Source organism: Aptenodytes forsteri, unplaced genomic scaffold (genome assembly GCF_000699145.1).
Source record: "Aptenodytes forsteri isolate BGI_AS27 unplaced genomic scaffold, ASM69914v1 Scaffold55, whole genome shotgun sequence".
Taxonomy (NCBI): Eukaryota; Metazoa; Chordata; class Aves; order Sphenisciformes; family Spheniscidae; genus Aptenodytes; species Aptenodytes forsteri.
In genome coordinates this window covers 9,552,589-9,575,360 of record NW_008796063.1, presented here as the reverse complement: position 1 = coordinate 9,575,360, position 22,772 = coordinate 9,552,589, and the positions used below count along the sequence as shown (strand labels likewise).

Here is a 22,772-nt window from a genome sequence, read left to right as displayed (position 1 = left end):
AGATTAGGACAGAAAATATGCAAACTTTACTGGAATATTTCATCTGGAGTGAATCTTGAAATCCGTCTCCACGTTGTGACCAGTTATTACCTGAATGCTGTCTAGTATTTTCCTGAGCAGTTGTTATGGGATATAGGTATGGTAATAAGATGATTGATAGTGAAAGGTAGGGGTTAAGCAGGATCCGGCATATATTTGGTTTTGGGGTACCCTTATCTCATGTTTAAGCTGTTGTAGTAAATAGCTTGTTTTTTCATTATCTTTGAGCTGCCCTTTCTCTGCTGATTTTCGGTTCTTCTAATTAGAAGGGTATTTTAGTGAAAAGAGCGATCTCAGACCTTTGTGAAATTTTCTGCTAGTACAAATAATGGTAAATCTGAAATCACTTATTAGACAAGAAGTTGTTATGGCAACTATAAGATGGTTGGCTAATCAGAGAGTGAGATCAGTTTTTATTTACCAGCGTAATGAGCAATTAAGTTTGAGCAGCTGTCAGACTTGGAAAGTGATTAAAGTTCAGCAAACAACCCAAATGGGTCAGTGTTCACTTCTGGTGGTTTTCTGACACTGCAGCTTGATCGTGTGTGGGTTTTACCTACTATAATTAAAACTGCCTTTAAAATCCCCATCTATGCCAATGACTTGGCGTAGCCAGTGAGTAATGAAAAATCCCTTTTCCAACCAGGTTCCTTAAAGGGTATTGGCCTTGAGTCTTGCTGCAGCTAATGAGGTATTTCACCTGTAGCATCCCGTAAAGCAAACCTCAGTTTGCATGCTGGCTTGCAGCATTGTCTCCAGGCCGTTGATGATCACCAGGAGGGAGCTGAAACGGTGCAGCCTCGCTCAGGCAAGCTTTACACCTCTAAAGGGCACTCTTTCACAAAAGGCATCATTGTACTGCTGTTGGTTGCTTAGGAAGCTGCTGCTGGGCTCAGGGGAAGGGTGTGCACAGTGTACATGGACATAAAACCCAAAAGAAGTTGAGAAAGTCTTGATTCACCCAGAAACATAAGGGAACGCCCAGGAGAAGCTAACCTCAGCCAGAGCTGGTGAAGCTCAGTCATTCAGCTGGCCACCAGTGAACGGGGCCAGGCTAGCACCTTTGCTGGGACTCACTGCTTTCCCGAGCAGGAGCAGTGACACCAACATATATCAGTGTCACACTGCCAAAAAGGCTTCGGTAGGTTTCGTATTTGTTATTCGGTACCCTGTGACTTCCGTGTTGTTGATTAACAAGCTGTAAGCAGCAAAGACCGGAGAGCTGGTTCTCTGTAGATTCCAGAAGATCGTATATGTTCACACTGGGAAAGTTACCTTCCCATCCATAATCTGCAGTTTTCAGAGTGCACTAGATCAGCCCTTTTCATTTGCTAGGATTTGCTTCCCCGCTGCATATGGTAAATAAGCCAAACTGTTTGTAAGCTGTGCTCAAATTCTGTGTTCTACTTAGAATTTTAACTGTCCAAGGACCAATATAGTTATTTTCCAAAAGTATGCTGCAGTCCCCTGATACATTTACATTGTTTTTAAAATTACCACACTAATAGTATCATGTAATATAGGCGATTGCAGTGGAATGTGAAATGTATTGGGACAGTTCGTGACCTGAAGAATTTACAAAGGTGTATGACTAGATAACACAAGCTGGTGAATGGGGACTTAGGGGAACATTAAAATGACAGTCTCAGAAATAAGCATTTCCATACTTGATCTAAACTTACGGTACTTACATTTTCTATTTATCAGTCTTTTTCAAGCTTATCTATGGCAGTGACACATGAGAAACAGGGCTGTAGAAATGGAGCAGAATTTTTAATAGGGTTATTAGAGACCAAGAAATACGCATTTCTCAGCCCGTACAAGACGGAATTGCACATGTGTATCTTGTTATTATTGTTGCCTGATTTGCAGTCAGGTTTCCTGAGAAGATCGTTTGGAAGTGTTTAGCCGCTAAGCTTTTGCAGGCATAGCAAGCTTGGCTTGTTGGAAAGGGCAGCTGGCAACAGAGCCCTTCAATGACAGCAGCACTGGCAAAAGTGATTCTTGTTACCTAGTGGAACAGGAGCCAGCTCTCCCCTCTTCCCGCGGTGAAAACGCTTAGTGTATTCCAGACGCTGATCTTCAAGCCGTGGAGGTATTGGAGAATTTGAATGGGATCGGAGCTAGCTGCCTCTTGCACGGGCCTCCTGTCATCTTGTAGAGCAGTGTGAGGGAAGGCTGCAAAATTGAAACACGAGCTGAAGCATTTCATGCTAGAAAACGTGAGCTGTCAGCCCTCAAAAGCTGCAGACTCCTCACTGTCTAGTTTGCTTCTACATGCGGGATAATTGTGGTTTTCCAGAGGACACAGCTCTGACCTTCGTAGTTGTAGATATGTAGGAGAGCTGGGTGTGGGAACATGCACATGAAATAGTCTACTGCAAGATTTCTTTCTTTTCATTCGTAACACATTTTAATTATCATGTATGAACATTTACTTTAAAACCTGCTGTAGCATGCTGCAGCTAAGGAGTAAATGTGTTCTTGTAACTGCTTTCTTTGTAGGAATGAAAGATTTTGCCTTTTTTCCCCTCACTAAATGTAATTAGTGTTTTCAGTTTATTTTAAGCATGTGAGAATGTGGGCAATTGACTTTAGGAGTAACCTGTAAAAAAATAAATATAAATAATACTAATGTAGGAGCCTGATGGATTCTCTTTGCCTCATAGTTTGTTTGCAGCAAACAACATGTTACAAGTGAGTGGGTGGGAGGGGGAGTTTTAAATATATGGGGATGGATTTTTAGAGTTTGCAGCTGACATGGATTAAAAATTCTTAGAACATTTCATCCATGAAAGGCAATTAGTTTTGTTTTATGAATATGAAAAGCACGTAGCTTGTAAGTACTGGAGTGAAGTCCCAAGTGAGTTATTAGAACTTGCTTTACTCATGTAGTACAAAATTAGCCATCAAGAGCTGATAGATTTCAAATACAGCTCACTGACACACTGATCATCCATAACTTTTCATAAAGACATTTTTTCAGTCTCACCTGTAATTACTGGATGCCGTTGAAGTCCTGAACGGGGCAGCTAGTCACAGATCAGGACACCTTCTTGCTCTTGATAGTGCTTGCAAGATTTTGTGCAGCTGGGATATCAAATTGTAATAGTGCTCTGCCTGCAGTTCTGGGTGGTAAAACTGCATCCGGATGCGTAGAATATTCCTCTTTCTCTCTCACACCTCCTGGTAGTATCTTACTGGTCAAATACATTCTTCTGCTTTGTATGTGTGGTATTGTTTTTCTGCATTTTGGGGAGAATGTTTTAAAAAGCAGTTTGCAACAGTTTATTTAAGGAACTGTCATATTGGTGTTCTTATAAATAACAAACCCACTGTAATAGAGCCTTTAGGCATACTTGCTAACAAAGAAGTTGAGAAATAAATCACTGCTTTCAGCTGCCCCTTCTCTCAGATTGGTAAGTTAAGGCTGATAAAATGAACGGAGTCTGGATTTTTTTTAGCAGTTGGTTTTTGGCATTAGGACAAATTAATGTATATGTATTAAACAGTTGTTTAAGAGCTTTTTTGGAATATTGGGGTTGTCTGTAGTGAGTTGTCTTTCAGCTGAGAAAAGCTTCTCAGCTACTAAGGGGTGTTTGGGAGAAGACTATTTTTTCAGCTTCTTTGGCTAGTTTCTTTGTCTGGCGTGTTTGTTTTTTTGATGGGGGAGAGCCAGAGACTCAGCTATAAAGAAATTTTGTATTTCTAGTGTTGGTGAACAGGCGTTATTCATCCAGTATGTCAGTGTTTTAATACCTGAGATTCTCAGTTAAGGAACTGGTAGCTCTAATTAAGGAACAAGGTAGCCCCTCTCCCCAATCATCCAAATTCCTTGGAGAAATTAAAACAATATAAAAAACCCTTTGGCAAGTAGTAGGCTACAATCCAAGTTCTGCCTATGGAAATGACTAAATGTCGGTGTGATTTGGTATACAGCACCGGCTGCCTTGCTGTGGTCAAAGGAGGAGGAGATTTGGATAACCACCCCAGTGCACTGACCTGTTTAAACAACGCTGTGCTGGTAAATTCTCCCATACAGAGTCATATGGACAAGTCATAGCGGTCGCAGTCAAATTCAGAAAAGGCAAATCCGAGAGGGAACATTTTGTCACCCAGAAGGCTTTAATTTATGCTTTCGTGCCTCTCATCTAGAGAAGAAAGATGGACACTCAGGGTGTGATAATATTAGACTACTGGAAGTGTTGCCTAATAGATCACAGATGTTTGCGAACTGGCGAGCCATCATCTCCACCGATAGAACAGTACGGGGGGACAGTCATGAGATGTGACATGTCATAAAGGAGCGTTGATTTGTCGCTCCCCTGCAGTAAATCACACGGTAAACATCTCCATTCGAATCCATTAAAATCTATTAATACAGGACGTATATTTTAAAACTGCTTTGACATTTCTGATTGAAGGCTTTAGTGTATTGATTTCTGCCGTGAGCAGGTCCGTGTTTGTCAATCGTAAAGTAGCACCACACTTTGAATATCGTGGGTTTGCAGTGAGATGGGAATCTGGCCAAGGTCACTGCTGAAAGAGGTGAAGAAACGTGTGGTGCAGGCTGAGTTTTACGGAAAAGTGCCTCCGAATCATCCAAATGGCTTGATGAGCTGGGAGCTGCCGCCGTATGACCTAGCTCTGAAGGACAGCTATTGGGTCAACTCGTTAGCTTTAATGAGTGTACTGTACATAGGAGGAAGGCGGTTTTTTGTGTTTTGTTTTTAAAGCTGTGTAGAATGAAGAAGTCAGAGGGATTTCACTTTGTTTTAAAGAAGCAGTAGTCTCTGCCATCTGTTTTGAAAGAGAGCAACTTACATACAGATGTCATTCAGTGGAGCATGCTGTCAGCAGCAGCAATTTTCTGCTGATGGGGGAAATTCAGTGAGAGGATTCATAACAAAAGTCTTTATTGTATAGAAACACACCGTTCTGCTCGGGACCCAGATTCCAAATGCTTTTAAGGACTATGACTAAACCATCATTTGTGCCTGAGATGAATGATACCCGAGTACAGAGACTGCCTGGACTAGTTTGCCCCATCGGGCCATTTCCGTACAATACAATGGCGTAGTGCTGGAAGGTCTGTCTGGTTTTACAACCTGCAAATGTATCGAGAATTATGAGATGCGATAAACTAAGCGAGTCAGGCCGATACACTCCCTTGCCTACTCTAATATTATTATAAGGATTTCTGGTTTGTTTTTCTTCTTGTTCAGGTGAAGCTCTGATCTGAGTATGAAAGAAAAATTTTCTTTGTTATACAGCTGTTAATATTTGTTTAATATGTATTAATCCATTCACCTTGCTCTGTTTCTGAAACTGCTGCGCAGCTATGCTCGGTTAATCAGCTGTAGTTTCCTACTCCTGAGAGGCTGAATTTGTGGGAGGTGTTGGGTGATGTCTTTTCTGCAGCGTATCTAAATCTCAGGAATGTTGTAGCATAACTTGAATACCGTGTGGTCTTTAAAAAGGCACAGTAATTGCATATTACATATTCATGATTGGAGGTAAGTGTGATCTGGAAGGCAGGTTTGAAGAAGTTTGGCAATTGGGCGGCAGCTTCAAAAAGAAGAAAACCTGAAAGTTAATTGGAGAAAATGACAGTTCCCAGTTTACCGCTGTGCCTTCAAACAGCATTCGAGCTAAATACTCATTTTGATTGCACATATGCATGCCCTCAGCTTCTCTTGTTATTTTATTTTAACATAGACCCTGCAGTCGTTATAAACTATGATTATTCATTTATTCAGCCCCGGAAACTTTGGCAAAACAATGAGTGGAGGATAGACGACTTCATCCCAAAGAGTTTCGATGTAAGCATAGCTAAAATCAATTGAAAAATCACAATGGTCAAAGTGGATGACCAGTGCTGCGGCAGTACAACCCAAATCACGTTTTTCTGTAATGCCTTGCAGTTCAGATTGAGCCCGTTTGTTCTAGCTGACTGGCTTTTTCTTTGGAAGTGTGAAGCTCAGCATTTTCAGAGCAGTGTGAAATAAGGAATGTAGAAAAAGGACTTGGAGCAGTGAGGTGGCTAATTGAAAAATGCTATTGGAGCTGTGCTTTCTAACAAAGAAACTGGCAGGTTTTTGTGAGTAGGTCACTTCAGAGTTGAGTTTTGATCTTGAATTTTGAATGAGTCACATTTATTTTTTAATAGCAGCGTTTTGATAAAAAGGAAAAAAACTCCTGTCGGTTACCATAATGTCTAAGTGTCCATGACTGTCTTTCTAACAGCAAATGTAGAGAAAGCAAGAATAGACTGTTAAGTCCAGGAGTATCAAAGTGTGTTATTCTAGTGTCTCTCTGTCTTCCAAGTGAGATGTCTTGAACTCAGCAGCCATGCGAATGCTGAGGATCTTTAGTCTTATCTTCATTTTGCTTGGACAGCTGAAGTATGTTTCCGTGGCCTCTGTATGGTCTTTCCCCAGGTCTTATTGACGGTGCCGTGCAGGTCATTGCTGATTTCTTGAATCCAAGAGAGACAACTGCAGTCACAAAACGTAATGATGCTTTAAAGCAAACCAATTCTATAAGCTACAGCTCAGAGGAGAGATGTTATCGCCTCATTCAATAGTTTATCTTCCCTTGTGAGCTATCTTGTGTGTTTTGCATTGCCTTGCAAAACTCTTTTTTGCCTTGCAAAACTCTTTTTTTTTTTTTTTTTTTTTTTTTTTTTTTTTTTTTTTTTTTTTTTTTTTTTCCCCTGAAAGACCTTTGTCCATTCTATAAAAGCATTTTGCATTTGACCTGAGCTGATAGCCCTTGCTTCTGAGAGAGCTCCGCTGAGCTGAAGGGAGGGGGACCAGCAGGATGGAAGTAAAAGCCTGCTAATACTGTGGCTTCTTCTGTTCTCTGTCACATATTATGCAGAGTGAAATATAACACATCTGACTGTTTGATTTGCTAATTTCAGTCTTGGAGCACAGCTGGTAGGCAGGTGGACTGTGAAGAGGCAAGACAAAGATCTAAGATCTGTGATCTTCTGAACTTCCAAGCCAAAAAAAAAATAAAGATGTTTTATGCTGCTTGAACACCAAACGCTGTTGGAGGGAAGGGGAGAAATTTGGAATTGGAACTTGCTTTTGGATCTCTCTAATATGCTGCATTGGTGTGCATGCTTCTTGCATAAACAGAAGGTGATTTTTCATGCATAATTCTTCCCAAACGTATGAATCGAGTCTCTGAAGCAACATCTGGAGAAGTCCCAAGAGAGAAAACTGTGATTTCTCTGAACACAAAGATCTGTTCATTCATGAGATTCTGGTATTCAGACAGAAAACAGCGCAGTTCTCCCATTTTCATTTAATGTGATTTGTAGCTAGTGCAATGTTTAACTTTCACTTTTGCCTTTTCTTCCAAGAACATTATGCAGCACCACAGTCACTTATTGGTGCTTATAGATAGACCTTTTGGGGAGTTTTTTACCCTGGTCGTGCCTGCTGTCATCATTCAGCTAGAGTAGGTGTTCTCAGTGCTTCCAGCAGTCAGTTTCTCAGTCTCGGCTGTGTAAGCGTGCATATGGTATGTGAGTTAAACAGCATCCAGACTTCAACTTGTGCAGTTGCAACCCGAACGAAAACCTTCAGGCTGTCTCCATTGGCAGGTTCAGTAGAACGGTCAGAGACGAGCATTGGAAGGGGGAGGCAGGGAAGGGTGAGGAGTTCTGCTTTATCTCATCTGTATGTGAACAAAGTCAAATTTTAAGAGTGTCATCAACATTGAACTGTAACTTTGAAGCAAAAGTAGTATGGACTGAAAAGAGCTGTGAGAGCAGCTTCTCGAGGACAACCAGTGTTAGCATTTCTTTGTTAGGTGACTTTTGAGCTGGGTTCAAGATGGGTGGTAAAAGTTCTTCTGTTTTTTTCCCTGCATTTAGAAGAGCATTCCTGTCCTGCCCTGCACAGCCTGTTTATTACGTGGTGGTTACACAGGCATTTCTGACTTGATTTCCTTGTGGTGACATCTCTCAGGTCGGAGCAGGTTGCTTGGGAAGAGGCTTGGCTGGGGGTGTGTGCACTGAGACTGTTTACACTGAGAACTTTACGCTACTGAGCAGCGCCTTCTGAATGCCATAAAATGTACACGATTTCACTGTGAGCAGGGAAATAGTGATATTGCCATTTGGCAGAGTGTGGAAACGCGGCCACAGGAGTTAGATCTCAGAGGGAAGGTGTGAATGAAAAAATAGCACAATTCTCCTTTCATTTGCAGACTAGAGATAAGCTAATGCTTGCATGTGCATATGCAGTGTCCAAGGTCTGCAGCGTGTCAGGCGTGGAGTGCCAGATTGTCTTTCTTCCTACCAGAACATTTATGCTTTAATTCGGGAAACGTGGTGGGAACCGATAGCATCTTGTTTCTGAGAGGGACTTTCTGATAATCTCACTGGTGGTGTCGTGTCTCCGTGTGAGACACTAACTCCTGGCCCCTGCTGCGCTGACGAAGGCGGCAATAACACGGCACTCAGAATTGCTCTCGGGGCAGAAGCTGTGCAACGCACCCTTGGCACCCAGGTTTAATTGTGACGCAATTAAACTGTACCATAAACTCCTCAGTTCGGTGAGGGGAGGAGCAGGAAGGACTCCTACTCATTGCCTTTTTCCTTATCTAATTTAAGATTTACATCTATGTCACCCTGGAATCCTTTGGTCATGTTCCAGAGTCCTTGTGTGAACTAGTGCCATTTAGATGCCTTCTAATGAGGCTGAAAGAGATTGAGGAACTGGTGACTTTTTTTAAAGGGTATTTGCATGATTTGCATGCCATTCCTTCACAGTTCTGTGATAGCTTCCAAAATCTGTGTAATCTTGTCAGTGGTATCTATTTGCTGTTTGAGGAGGAGCCTCAGAGATGCATGGCTTCCAAAATGTCCAATAAATACTGGACAGGTTATTCTGTATTTTTAATTTACTGCATTTTGGATATGTTGGGCAGGGATGCTCTTGCGTGTGAGTGCAGGCAGAGCTATTTCACCAGAAATCCAGAACTACGACCTGCTGCGTTTTGGTTCTGGAAGAGATCTACAGGCTTTTAATTCATTGCAGCGTAATACTGTTCTTCAAACAAATCACACACAAACCCGTATGCCTTCTCTGCAGTCAGTTAACTCCTTTGTAACAGTTGAGAGAGCACTGCAGCAGCAAATCTGGGTCACACACCCTACAAAGGACAAACGACTACAGATGACAGGAGCTTGTGTGCTCTCTGTCGCTGAAGAAGAGACTAAAATTAGCTTCCGACTCTTATTCAAATTAAAAATTACCCAAGGGGAAAAGAACTAATTCTTAAAAAGACAACTGTTATGTCTTAAACCCACACAGTCTCAACCACGTATTACTCCAACTAAAGAACAGAAATGCAAAAATAAAAAGGCGGTAACCAAACTTTCTGGGAGAAAGGGGATTTTGTTTTCCCTAGTGTGTCTCAGAAGGGAAATACGAATGAGGTTATTGGGGACCCCAGACGGGTGTTCTGTGCCACCCTCCATACAGTGCTGCAGCAGCATCTCTTCACTCTACCGTCTCCAAAATATCACAGTTTTTAGCTGTGGAGTAGTGCCATATACACATTTTGTCAAAAGAAACCTTAACTAAATGGGTCTTCCAAGACCAATGAATGAATTGGCTGCTAGCACAACTTTGTGCAGGATCAGCATTTTCCACAAGCATTTATAAAAAGTGATAGCAGAACCAGAGAGTAGGAATATTGCTAAGTCGCTGCCTCGTGCCAAATGCTGTCAATAACACACAAATTTGTTACTATAGTTTTAGATTAAGACAACAAATCATACGCCCAGATTAAGGAATATCCTCTATTTAAGGCGTAATCTCTCATTTTGCAGCACTGTGCTTATAAATCCTTTGCAGCTTTGGAGATCACCTTCTCCAGCAGAGCAGATGTAGTGATTTTTTTATATCTCTGAATATTAAGGGTTTTTCTCTAATGTTAAATAAAATGTTTTCCTAAGCAACAAGGGCTATATGAAGGTGAAGGCAGATCACATTCTATAGCAATAAAGCCTTATGTACAGTATAAGAACAAAATGCAACTAAAAAAATGATTGTTACAAGTAGCTTTGCACAAAGATGAATTCCTGTATCCCAGAAAACATTAAAGAGCTTTGCCTGCACTCTTCCTTAAGAGACTCCCTGCCTAACATAGCCTAAATGCAGTAAATTAAACACACTCAACAACCTGTCCATTTATTGCACTCTAATGTTAAATAAAATGTTTTCCTAAGCAACAAGGGCTATATGAAGGTGAAGGCAGATCACATTCTATAGCAATAAAGCCTTATGTACAGTATAAGAACAAAATGCAACTAAAAAAATGATTGTTACAAGTAGCTTTGCACAAAGATGAATTCCTGTATCCCAGAAAACATTAAAGAGCTTTGCCTGCACTCTTCCTTAAGAGACTCCCTGCCTAACATAGCCTAAATGCAGTAAATTAAACACACTCAACAACCTGTCCAGTATTTATTGCACATTTTGGAAGCCATGCATTTCTCTGAGGCTCCTCCTCAAGCAGAAAGAGTTTTCATTGCCAAAGTGAACTGTACCATGAGATGGTGATGGCTGAAAAAGACCCAGAGGTGAAGATGGCACAGCTGGGAGTTTTGCAGCCTCCATTTCCTCCCCGGTGGGTGAGACCCTGTGCTGCGATCTCCGTGCCTTGCAGCACTGCCTCTCTGAATGGGAAGCAAGGCCTGCAGAGAATGGTCTCCTGTTCCATAATCTCCTTTTCCATGGGGTCCTCTCCATTCTGGAGATAGATGGCTTCTTTTCAGCACTCTCTGCTTGGATTTTGCATGGCTGGCTGGTTTGTCTCAGACTTACGCAATTACGGTCCTTGGTGGAGCTGCTTTAGCCACTATTCTGGTGTAGACAAGTCACTGAAACTTGAATTACCCAGACACATCGTCTTTCTCCAAATAGTGTCCCGTACTTATGGCCTGTGGGCATCTATATCCTCGGTCACAGCGATAGAAATGTTAATGGGAAAAACATCGTTGGTGAACAGAAGAAGAGATGTGTGAAGCCCTTGGAGCCTGGTGTTCTCAAACAAAATCTGCCTTGTTCTGGGGGACAGATTGGGGTCTGATGTAAAGACAGAAGGATAGTTGGAGAAGATGGTACCTGTGTTTTTGTTTCTGCTTTAAAACGTTTAGAAGGGGTTTTTTTTGTTGTTTATTTTACATTTAAAAAATGCTTTTGTTTACCGTATTTACCTTCCAACATTGGATGCCAGGGATCTGTAGAAAAATCTAGACCAATTTAACGGAGAAGGTCATGTTTGGCTTGAAGGTCCCCTTTTTAGGTGTCTCTGGTGACAGGCTTTACATTCAACTCGATAGCATCTCTGAATGTGGGTAGTGTAACGCAGACAGGGTTTGAATGCTGCAAGTGAGAAGCGTGAAAAATTCAGGGGATGTTCTAGGCACCACTAGACAGAACTGTATTGATTTAGGAGGAAATCCCAAGGAGGAAATAGTTCTTGTCAACTGATTACTTGAAGTTATGGTTATGCTACTCTTGCAGACGTCTATAAATTAAACTGCCAACAGTTGGCATCTGCCGCTGTCACAGTGCTATAGGTCATCCTTCCCGTAGAATTAGTCTGATACTGGAGTGACTTGCTTACCTGCCACGCAAATAGTGAGGGAGCATTTGGGAGTCGGGAGGAAGGTGGATTGTGCTTGGGACATGTGTACGTAACCCCAGCGTGGAGAGGAGACTGGGGACATAGCGTGGGACAGAGGGAAGCAGCGCCCAGCCCCCTGGCAAGCAGATATTGAGGGACCGCCGTACAGGAGTAAAAGAGTCCCAGACAAAAAGGGGTGCCCATGAATGATATTGTGACCTGAATCGTCATGTGCTAAATGTTTTCATGTGCTGGTGGGTCTTTCCATTCTGAAATTCTGGACTTCCTTGAATTCTGTCTCCAAGTTGCTATCTTTCCTCCCTCGACTCATGTGGAGATATTATCTCCTAGAACAGGGAGGAGGTCATGTTGGTTTTGGGGGATTTTCGTACCTCATAACTTTCCAACAATGCCGCATCTGAGAAGTTTAAATTGGAATTAGCTGACTTTTTCCTACTCTCCCAGGAATTCAGGAGTCTTTGAAGAACAGCCCATCTATGTGGGCTGAAGGTAGTGAGCTTGAGGGATAATTGACTCTGTCTGGAAACCTCTATGCTGATCCATAAAACCAGGAGGGAAGGTTTGACATTGCTTACAGTCAGTGGGGACTTTTTTTTTCCCTATCTTTCTTTTACTGGATAGTTTCAGCTCAGAGTAACTGAAGATGGATTGAAGTATAGTACCTAATCAGGAAGATGTGAAAAGATTTATTTTTCTTTACTTTACAGAAAAGGCCACAGATGGCTCTCTGCAGAGTGAAGACTGGACACTTAACATGGAGATCTGTGACATTATCAACGAGACAGAAGAAGGGTATGTGCTACTTCAGCAAACTTTGGAAGGTTCATGAACACAATCTTCATCCAGTCGTACTCAGCATGTGAGGAGATGCAGTGAGTCTGGCGGCAGATGCTCATAGTTTGAATGCGGTTTGCATATGAGTTGCTTAGTTTTCCTGCTTCTTAGACATTTCAGAAAACTACTGTATGATGCAGCATTTTCTGTGGTCGGTCTCTGCTTGGGAGGGCTGGCATGAAAAACGTATTGCTGGAGAGGGTACTGAGTTTGTACTTCTGGGGTTCTTGTTTTCAGCAGGTGTATCTCTCGGCAGTGCTGCAGTGCTATTAATTTCAGCCATTTGAATGGAGACCTGCTCTGACGCATCTCCTTCAGCATCAGAAAAACTGTGCTGCTTGCGGTTTGCAGGAGAACTGATCACTGGTCTTATGCCCTGGGCCTTTTTCTGAGTGGCTGTCAATCTTCCGTGCTTGATCAACATCCTGCCTTTTTGGAGGCCTCGGGCATTGCTCTGGTCTTGACTTCTGTGATATCTTGTCTCCTCACATAATTCTACATGATCCTAGTTTGGTTGTAGTCAAGTAATCTGAAGTTAACACACATGCTTATGTCCGGCTGTAAATGCTAAAGGATTTCTTTTCCCACGGTATACGGCATGTGAAAAGCGTGTCTGAGCTGTCTTTTAAAATGGTGTGTTTCTCCTTCAGTCCAAAGGATGCCATTCGAGCACTGAAGAAGAGGCTGAATGGAAACAAAAATTACAGAGAGGTCATGCTGGCGCTGACGGTGAGTGGGGGCAGGCTGGAATGCCTCAAAAGGGCAGAACCCTCTTCTTTTGTCATTTTCCTTTTCCTGGCACTCTCTTGAATGTAGACACTATTTGCTTTAACAGCCACTGCTCTGCCCTTTTCTTCTCTCCAATTGCCTCCTCACTTCCTTGGGGAGAGTTGCTGGAAGCTTTGCATAGCGTTTTTCTGACTCAATTGATTTCTGCTTTTTTCTGGGCCCTTATTCATCCCAAGTACTGACTGAGGAAAGTTAAAGTAGCCCAAATGGGTCTGTGTACCCTTTGGGGCTTTCCCTTCTATTTTCATCTCCCTGTGTCCTACTGTTTCTCCACTCCAAGACAACAGCTGTGGGCATATCTGCAAGTGAGGATGATGAACTTGCCATATTTTCAGCTTCATAAGTAGCTGATGCGCAATTTCCCTTGTGAATGGATCTCTGTAGGAGACTCAAATTAATTTATGCTGATCTAATTTCACTCAATAAAGTGTAAATTATATTCTGTGCATTTAGGCAGCACTGCTAAGGTGTGAAATAATTTGCCAGTGACCTTTCCTGCTGATGACTTTAGCTAGGGGTTTCCTGGGTAATGCAGCACTCCTGAACGCGCGGTGCTGGGCAGGCTCTGCGCCAGAGCAGTCTGAGGAATGAGCAGCAGTAACTAGATCGAGTTATACTGCTGTGGGTAGGTGATCTGTATGATTCTTTCACACAGCTCTTGTTGCATCTCCCTGATGAAGTGTGACTGTACTTTCTGTCTTCTTGCCATTTCCTATCCTGGATTGTCATTTTGACAGATTACCAAAGACCAAACCATAAGATTATCCATTGTGCAGGAAAGAGCCGAAATTCATCAGGAATGAGTCCATGTCATCAGGGCTGATGAAAGTAGCTGAAGTAGGAGAGTAATTACAGACTCCTCAGATACAGAGTCGCAGTGGTTATTAGGCATGGCTGTAAGGAGAAGTGACGCATTGGATTTATCTCCATGCTAATCATGTTCTTCAGAGAAAAATCAACAGCTGTTCTTCCATGGCAGTTGAATGGCAAGTGGAAGGTGCCTCTAGCTAGGCTGCAGGGGGAAAATGTGTCAAAGTATAACCTGTCAGAGCATTCACAAGGGAGTGTTTTGAATGAGTGGAGATCATTCACCTGAATTCCCAACTCTAAAACAGGGCTTACAGCTCAGAGCAAGCGGGTCCAGCTGTGTTCCAGGTACATAGAAAATGGTAGAGTGCCACAGCACGATAATATCTCACTGTGACAGGATGTCCTCTGTCTTGCCTGCTCCTGATGGGATGCTGTATACTTAGCTGTTCAGCTGTGCGGGTTGGAAAGTTCTGCTTTGAAAAGGAAGAAACTTTATATTTCTTTACCTTGAAAACAGGCAAAGGTGGATCACAAAAGTGCCCAATATGTTAACAGTGGGTGAGATACATCTAAATGTGTGTGTAGAGAAGGAAGCTTTGTGGTAAAATTGGGAAAGAAAAGAAGAATTAAGAGTATAAGTGTATTTTCTCCTCTGACTTCGAAAGTTTTCTTCCTCCCATTGAAAGTTTTAAAATAAATAAAAAAGCAAAATCGGAAACCAACCACATAGGTGCTGTGTGTGTGATCAAGCTTTGCTCCAACAATGAATGTTTTTTTGTGTCTGCGTAGGTGTTGGAGACCTGTGTGAAGAACTGTGGCCATCGTTTTCATGTCTTAGTGGCAAACCGTGACTTCATAGATGGTGTTCTGGTGAAAATCATCTCGCCCAAGAATAATCCCCCCACTATTGTACAGGATAAAGTACTAGCACTGATTCAGGTACACAGCTTGTCTCTGCTTCCATATGTTGCTGCCTGAAATAAGGACTGTTTGCTTCAGTGCTACGCATTGCTAAACATGCTGTCATCATTAAAAACGTGGCAAGTTTTTTATATGTAAAAACAAACAGTATATCCAGATTGGCAGGGAAGAGCAGACATGCACAGCAATAGATATTTTATCCAGGGAGAAATGTCTGGATTCTAGTTAGAGAGGTACCACTCTACTCTAAAAAAGAGGGCCATCCATTTATCTTTTATTAACAGTCAAATCTAGGAGCTGGAGACCTGCTTCTGTGATGGGCTTGTCATCTGAGGCCAGGAAATTTTAGAGGATCGCGCTTTTGCTGTCAGTTGCAGTATACTTACCTTTCTGTGTCTGTTTCCCTGACTGTAAAATGGAGCTGTTTCCCTCCATTAGAAAGCATTCTGAATTCCTCTTAAAGATGGTTATAGAAAAGTAAATGACCGTATAGGAGTTAAAATGTTTTTGGTGTCTTTTCTCTGGTTATTGTGCAGTAAAAGTGCACTGTCAGGTCCTTGTCTGCAGTGGGGAAGCTCAGACATAGGCCTGTCTGCCACTTCTCCTTCTGTGCAGCATAACAATAAACAGCCATGTTAATTCCACAAACCATTAGCAACACATGAGGAGACATTGGTGCCTGCCTGGAGGAAATCTGACAATTATAGGAAGCTTTATCACTAAGCTCCTACAGGCTATCGCATACACCAGAGACTAAAAGACACTGCGTACTTAAAATGATAGAAACCTGCTGCAGTGTTTCTTGTGGGAAGGTATTTACAAATGCGCAGCATAGTTTTCCAAATATACTTCTGATTTTTGTGGCACAGCGTGCAGTTGATTTTCTGCTGGTTTATTTGTTATTTGGATACACAGACAGGACATCGTTAGAGCATGGCAATGTAAATAAGTGATTTCTGAACAGGAAATAGGCTGGGTGGGGGAATTAGGTGGGCATTGCATTGGGGTCTGTGGGGTCCCTTTATTTCTGGTCTGTGATCTCAAGGCTTTCTAAGGAAATTGCACAAAATTAATGAAATTATTAAAAGCAATTCTTGTGCATCTGACTGAGCCCTTGGGTGTCTGCCTGCTTTGGTGGGAGACTGATGCATGCGGCGACTGGGAGATGAGGTTAAATACTGACCCATAAAGAGAAACTGTGCGTGTTTCTGTACTGTTTGCTCTGCTACAGTGTTTTAGAGGATGTTGGTTACGCTGCATCCCGGATTTAAGTGGAATCCCAGTCATCAATGCAACTAAGATGGAAGTGTTTGTAACATAACCAAAAAGCTGCAGTCATTGCTTCAGTGTATTAAACGGAGCTTTATCTGAGTAGACTTCGTGCAGTAGAGCTAAAAGCCTCACTCTGGGTACTAAATGCCTTTTGATATAAAAAGCCTGAGAATTACGAAAGTTGCCTGTGGGTGGGTTCTGTTAGCGTCTCTTTAGCTGGAGGTGGTACGGGACTTTGTTTTCCAGATTGCCTGACAAGTTTGGAAAAACGACTGCAGTCACTCATCTCAGCTGCCCTATTGACATGCACACCCAAAATATCCCATACGTCATGGCCACTTTGCTCAGCTTAGACTTTGCTCTTTAGAGCTCCCCTGCAGTTGGAGTTAACTCCATTCCAGGGGGCTGATCTCTTCTCAGCTCTGCTCCACTAACATCACATTTATCCCCTTCTGAAGGCTTTTTACAGTTTGGTATCAGGGAATTAATAAGAACGGAAATGAGAGGATTAATAGCAATTGGAAGCATGGAAAAAAGCTGTACAAACAGCACATGTCTTCAGCCATACAGCTCTTGTACTCCTGGGCCTTTCCGTGGCAAGGGTAGATAAAGCTGCCATCCAATTTCTTATCTAGAGACTTGACTGTTTTGAGATGTTGGACATCTTCTGTCTCACTTTCTTAACCTATTTCCCAGTGTACATGAATTAGCATGTACATTGCTTATCCTTCCTTCTTCACCTTGCTAAAAGGCCTTGGAAATATTCCTTATTGCTGTGCCTTGGGTAAGAGCTTGCATATCACCTCAGAGTTCATACCACCTTGCTGCCCAGTAGCTGAGCACTGTCATCAAAGATGAATCATGAGGAGACTTGTAGTGGCACGGCAAATTCTGTTGAAGGTACATATGTTAAAAAGTGCCCGACACTGGAAAAATTGTCTTGTGATGGTCACTGATTTAGGGGCCAGATTTGCAATGGTATTTAATTAACCTGTTTGGGCACGCTGAGGTGCCAAGTGGGATTTATACAGCAGCATCCTTGAGTATCTACCTTTGATAATCTTGCCCAAAGTCTTAGAAGATCTGAATTTGGTCTCACCTCTGTCATACACTTGTTTGGACAATGGGCAAGTCTCCTAAACTCTGTGTGTAGCTTCTTATCTGTAAAGTAGAGCTAATATTACTGTTGCCTAGTTGAATTGTAAGCTGTCTAGGACAGGGATTGTCTTACAATGTGTGTAGACAGCACTTAGGACAATAGAGCCCAGTCCTGCTTGTGACCTCTGAGAGACACACTAATGTAGATAATGCTCCCAGCTCAGGTGAAGAAGAATACAAATGAAAGTGTCTCCTTTCTCCAGGGAAGAGAGAATATATTAAAAAGGTAGAGTGCAAATGAAGCGAGTTCACTACAACAAAATCTGTAGGAAGCCAGTGAAAGAGAGGATGCATTAGTACATCCTCCTGGGCAAACAAGCCTCATTAAAAGTTGGGGGCAGCGATGCAGCATACTTTTGCCTCTAAGTTTCTTTTGAGTGATTATTAACTAGAGCATGCCTTGCCTAACATTTTTCACTCTTACTTGCAAATAGAGTTGAAGTGGGGAGCACCATTATGTAGAAGCATCATTCAGGTGACTTCTTATGTAAATTGAAAATGCAGAGAAAGTGCAAGAGTGGAGTTACTTGTGCAGTCAACATCTCCGTCAGAATTAGGGATGGTTTGAAAGGTCAGTTCCAAGGAAACAGAATAGCTCTTTGCAGTCAGAGCTGTTTTCTCTGGCTCAGATGGGGCTGTTTGGACTTGCACTGTATCAGAACAGTTGATGCAGTTAATTTACTCTTAACAAAGCTGAGAAGCAAACCCAGAATTTTTTAGCTTGCAACTGATAATGGATTGTCTCCTGGGCACATAGGGTAGGAAATGCTTTTTCTTAGAATTGAACAGAATACGGATGTAAATTAAATATTAATATTATTTCTTATCTTGTTTTGCTATCTTCGATTTCTCTCCTCTCAAATATAAAAAGTGGTTAAAAACAGCTTTTAAAGTAAAAACAGTCAAAGAACTAGTGTAAAAGTGATGACTAAATGAATTAAGTTCGGAGCCCACACATACGTCTCGCAGTAATTCTGGATCCGGCACACTGATACTCTACCTCACATATGTGGGGGTTTGGGGAATGCTTCCTTTTTAATTGAGTCATAATATTTCAATTTTTCCTTCCCCTAAATTTTTAATACTTGGCTAATTTCCAGCAAAAGTGAAAGGGGGTAGAGGCTTTCAAGATATTATGCTCCTAGCAGCTTCCTGAGTACAGGAGGCTGGCTAGCGAAGAGAAACACTTAGTACTCCCACTGAAGGAAGAGCTCAAATGTGAATTGAAGTCTTTTTAGACACCGGAGAATTCTTGCGGGAGAGATATTATGAGTGTTCTGGCTGTGGGAAATTCTCTCTTTAAACTTGTTCTTTCTGACACACCGCGGCGTCTAAGTGTTGGATGTGGTCTGTAAGAACCCAGGCTTCATTAGTTCTGCTGCTCATGGGACTTCGTGTTTCACAATAGAAGAACCTCAGAAACTACCCTTTTTATTTCAGTTTGGTCCAAATAAAATACTGAAGAAAACTTGAGAGCTGTGTTTTTTCCTTTGGCAACAAAGGAGGGTGTTTCACAAAGTAAATTGACGTTACCTAAGATTATTGTATGACTTTATGAATTTTGCTTAGATCAATTTAATCTTTCACGCAGACTTTTTCTGGTGGGTCATTGGCCATAGAATATGCAAGAAAAGATCAGCATGCAGTCACTGCTAAGCAGAGGAGATTGGAAGAGGCTTTCATTCGCATTTACAGATTTTGATGATGTCAGGGGCTAGACATAGCTACTGTGCACGGGGTTCCTGTCTATTTTATATTTGAATGAAATGTGTACGTGACTGTTTTAATAATATTTGCAGGATCTTTTAGACCAGGTCTAATGATTACAGCTTCCCTTTGAAGCTGAAATACATGAAATCTTTTGTAGTGAGTATCTGAGGTCAGGGTGGAGCTGGAACTTCGTTTGGAAGGTTTATGGATAATCCCTCATGTTTTCCAGGCTTGGGCTGATGCCTTTCGAAGTAGCCCTGATTTAACTGGAGTAGTGCATATTTATGAAGAACTCAAGAGGAAAGGCATAGAGTTTCCCATGGCAGATCTTGATGCTCTGTCTCCAATACACACACCACAAAGGGTAAGCTGCAGCATTGCAATTCCGGGGGTATTTTCCCAAGATGCCTAAATAGTTGAATAACTACTCATCTTTCCCCTCCTGTTTCTCTGAATTTGGCTCATTTTCTCACTCCTGGAAGGACTTTTTTAATAGTGAAAGGGCACGTAGGAGAAGCATAATACAGCTGCATTTGACAGGCTGATAACCTAGTGGTATCTCCTCCCTTGAGTCAAACATCAATCTGAGAAGAGAAAAGCATTTGGAGGAGGTTTGTACACTTGTCTTGTACCACAAAACCACCAGGCATAAATTTGTTCAGAGAGAATCCAGCAGGATATATGATTGAGATTTACTTCTTTTGCTCAAAAGTATGGTTGTTTCTGTTGGTGATAACCCTGAACCAAGGCCTGCCTTGTCTTTTAAAGGTATACAGAGTCTGAATCTCTCACTGATCCCATGGTAACGTGAGGTCTTTATGCCTCTGAAAAGTTAGGTCTGGAAAGCTGACAGAACTACTGCTAGGAAGTAACTTAATGATCACAGGTGTTCTGATTATTCACTCTGAAAACTGAAGTTAATGAATCTTTGAAGTGGCAAATGCAAGTGATCAAGGACTGAAAGATTACAATTCTTGTGTCAAGATTAATTAAATTCGGTATCTATGTATCATATCATTTTTTGTAAGCCTGCAACTTAATTCCTAGTTTAAAATAATTCATAATTGTTTGTCTTTGGCTCTTGTTTTTATTTTGCTTCTCACTTTTCTCGTAAAGGTAAATTGACTTAAATGCATGTGGGTTGGGTCAAATGATACAGGCATGCATTTTTGTTGCAGCTGTCTATTTATGGGCTGGCCTGCCAGTCTGTTCTCGTAACTACACTGACCTTTTCCACAAGGTGCAATTATGTTCTATATTTGAGCATATTTGGCCTGAGGTTGCTGACAAAGCAAGTGCTGTCACAATTCAGCTTTTGAACTCCTGTCTTTCTGATGTGACAGAGCGTTCCTGAAGTTGATCCTGCAGCAAATATGCACAATTCACAGTCTCAGCAAAGGATGAGCACCAGTTCTTATTCTTCTTCATCTCCAACGGCGTATTCTGCTCCTCAGGCCCCAGCTCTGAATGTGACTGGTCCCATCACTGCTAATTCTGAACAGGTATTGGGATGATGATTCTTTTGAGTGAGGCTCTTTCAGCAGATCAAATTAGAAACCAATTTGCAGAGGAACTTTCATTTTAACTCTTTTGACTTTGATTGCCTCCCAGGCCTGGTTCTACTTAGTAATCTTTCCTCCTATTACACCGTAAAATCTAGGCTTTCGATTTGTATGTATGGCCTCCTAATGGTGGCCGTTACGAAACCTCACAATCTGATATGCCAGTCCACTCAGAGGTTGTGCAGTAGGTTAGCAGTTATTCTCATTAGCCCCCGTCCTTTAAAGGCACAGAATGTCTTGCAGATGCAGGCAGTCTTTCTAACAGGGAGTTAAGTCTGCATCTGTAAGACCCTCGCAAATGCCCTAATATAGGATCTTCTTTTCTCTCTGCAAAGATAATAACTTGAGAGCCAAAGATACTGCTCAAAAGTTGTACATCTTTCCCCACATTTGAGTGAGGTACGCAAGGTGTACTGCAGCCAAGGTCTGGTTTTAGCTGCTGTTTTCAATTGTTTCCCTTCCATATAAGCATAGCACATCTGGGTTTGTGATGGCAGTGAGTGGTTCCTCAAAGTTCTTTCCTTTTTCTGTTGCTTTTCTAAAATTCTCTCCTGGGTAAACTTTTTATCTTTACATTTTTTTTCCCTGCTAGAATGTCTGGAGCCTCAGATATCAAGTCAGACAGAACCAGAGATATCACAAAGTCAGTTCTTGAAAATTATCTGCTTAAACCAAAAGATTATGCAGTATTTTGCTGTCTTTTTACCCCAATTTAGATCGCCCGGCTCCGCAGTGAACTGGATATTGTTCGTGGGAATACAAAAGTGATGTCTGAAATGCTGACAGAAATGGTACCTGGACAAGAGGATTCCTCAGACCTTGAGTTACTGCAGGTAACAGTTTCCTAGCGAATATGATTCTAATAATTTCTGTGCTTGAGTTTTTCTGGGGGGGTGTTTTTTGTTGTAGTTCACTGCCCTGGTTTTACAAAATTAATGTGGACTGCGCTTGACCCTGGTTAGTCTCATCACTTGATGTTCTTCATTTGTTAAAGCTTCCAGTGACAAGGATTTCCTAACTTCCCTTAAAACTTGTTCCAGTGCTTTCTCCTCCGTGTAGCTAGAATTTTTTCCCAATGTTGAATAGAAGGTCTCCTTTACCACAAAGTGGCTTAAAATTGTGATAGGCTTTATAAGCCCTGAGCATTTCTGCTTCTTTTACATCCTCCATCATCACTTGTACAGTGGCAAAACATTCCTGGTCACTATGCAAGAAAAAAACACTCCGTGTTTCCAGCTGGGCTAAATATTCCCAAGGGTCTGTGGATTCTCTGCCACTCAAAATCTTATATATGAACTAACTGTCTTTCCAGAAGATGTGCTATAGCTTCTCCTGAAGGTAGTGGCTTAAGGCAGGCGCTCAGGCGAAGTTTCATGCTGTCCGGAGGGTTCGACTGGGTAATCAGAAGGGCTTGCTTTGCTGCAAAGTCTCAATCCAGTGCAGCATTTATTATCTCAAAAGGGAAAACAGTTTTAGTTGAGCTCATGTCTCAGGCTTCATACCTGTTTCCCCAGGCCAGTGGTAGCAGGGTGCCCTTTTGCCTGAGGAAAGTAATACAGTACCACATGCAACACAGATGAGGAATACTGTGATCTAGCATTCCAGCTGCTGCCCTTAACATGGTATTTGCCTTTCCATAGCTTCAGAAATAGGCTTCTGTTTTGATCTTCCATCAGGGAGGATGGGCTCCCACAGCAGTACATTTGGAGGAAGGCAGGGAATTGCTCTCTGTGATACATCAGAGTTTGAAATCCATCCAAAAACTGGTCTCTCCCATGCAGTGGTATTGTGCATTTGTCTCCGAGCCATCATGGCAGCTGATGAGAGGCTTTGCAATAAAGAGCCTTTCAGTTACTGCCCATTTGGGTCGGACTGCTCAAAACAAAAGAAGCTTCCAGGAAACCACGACAGACCAAAACAGCGTAGAACAGTTTGCTTACATTCAGAAACAACTTCTAACATCTTGACAGCGTAACCTTACAGCATAGCTTTAAGGTGAAA

The 22,772-nt window shown here is 42.0% G+C and overlaps 1 protein-coding gene across 2 annotated transcripts in view; it reads left to right on the top strand.

Annotated features, from left to right (window-relative positions):
* The window catches only part of TOM1L2 (target of myb1 like 2 membrane trafficking protein), a 53,167-nt gene that overhangs the window by 7,182 nt on the left and 23,213 nt on the right, over positions 1 to 22,772 (top strand). For both annotated transcript variants that reach the window (XM_009286455.1, XM_009286454.1), the window contains exons 2-7: positions 12,423 to 12,507; positions 13,200 to 13,278; positions 14,938 to 15,087; positions 19,439 to 19,573; positions 20,553 to 20,711; positions 21,488 to 21,604. In XM_009286455.1, coding sequence (XP_009284730.1) covers positions 12,470 to 12,507; positions 13,200 to 13,278; positions 14,938 to 15,087; positions 19,439 to 19,573; positions 20,553 to 20,711; positions 21,488 to 21,604 — 678 coding nt within the window. In that variant the 5' untranslated portion in view covers positions 12,423 to 12,469. The remainder of the gene's footprint in view (positions 1 to 12,422; positions 12,508 to 13,199; positions 13,279 to 14,937; positions 15,088 to 19,438; positions 19,574 to 20,552; positions 20,712 to 21,487; positions 21,605 to 22,772) is intronic.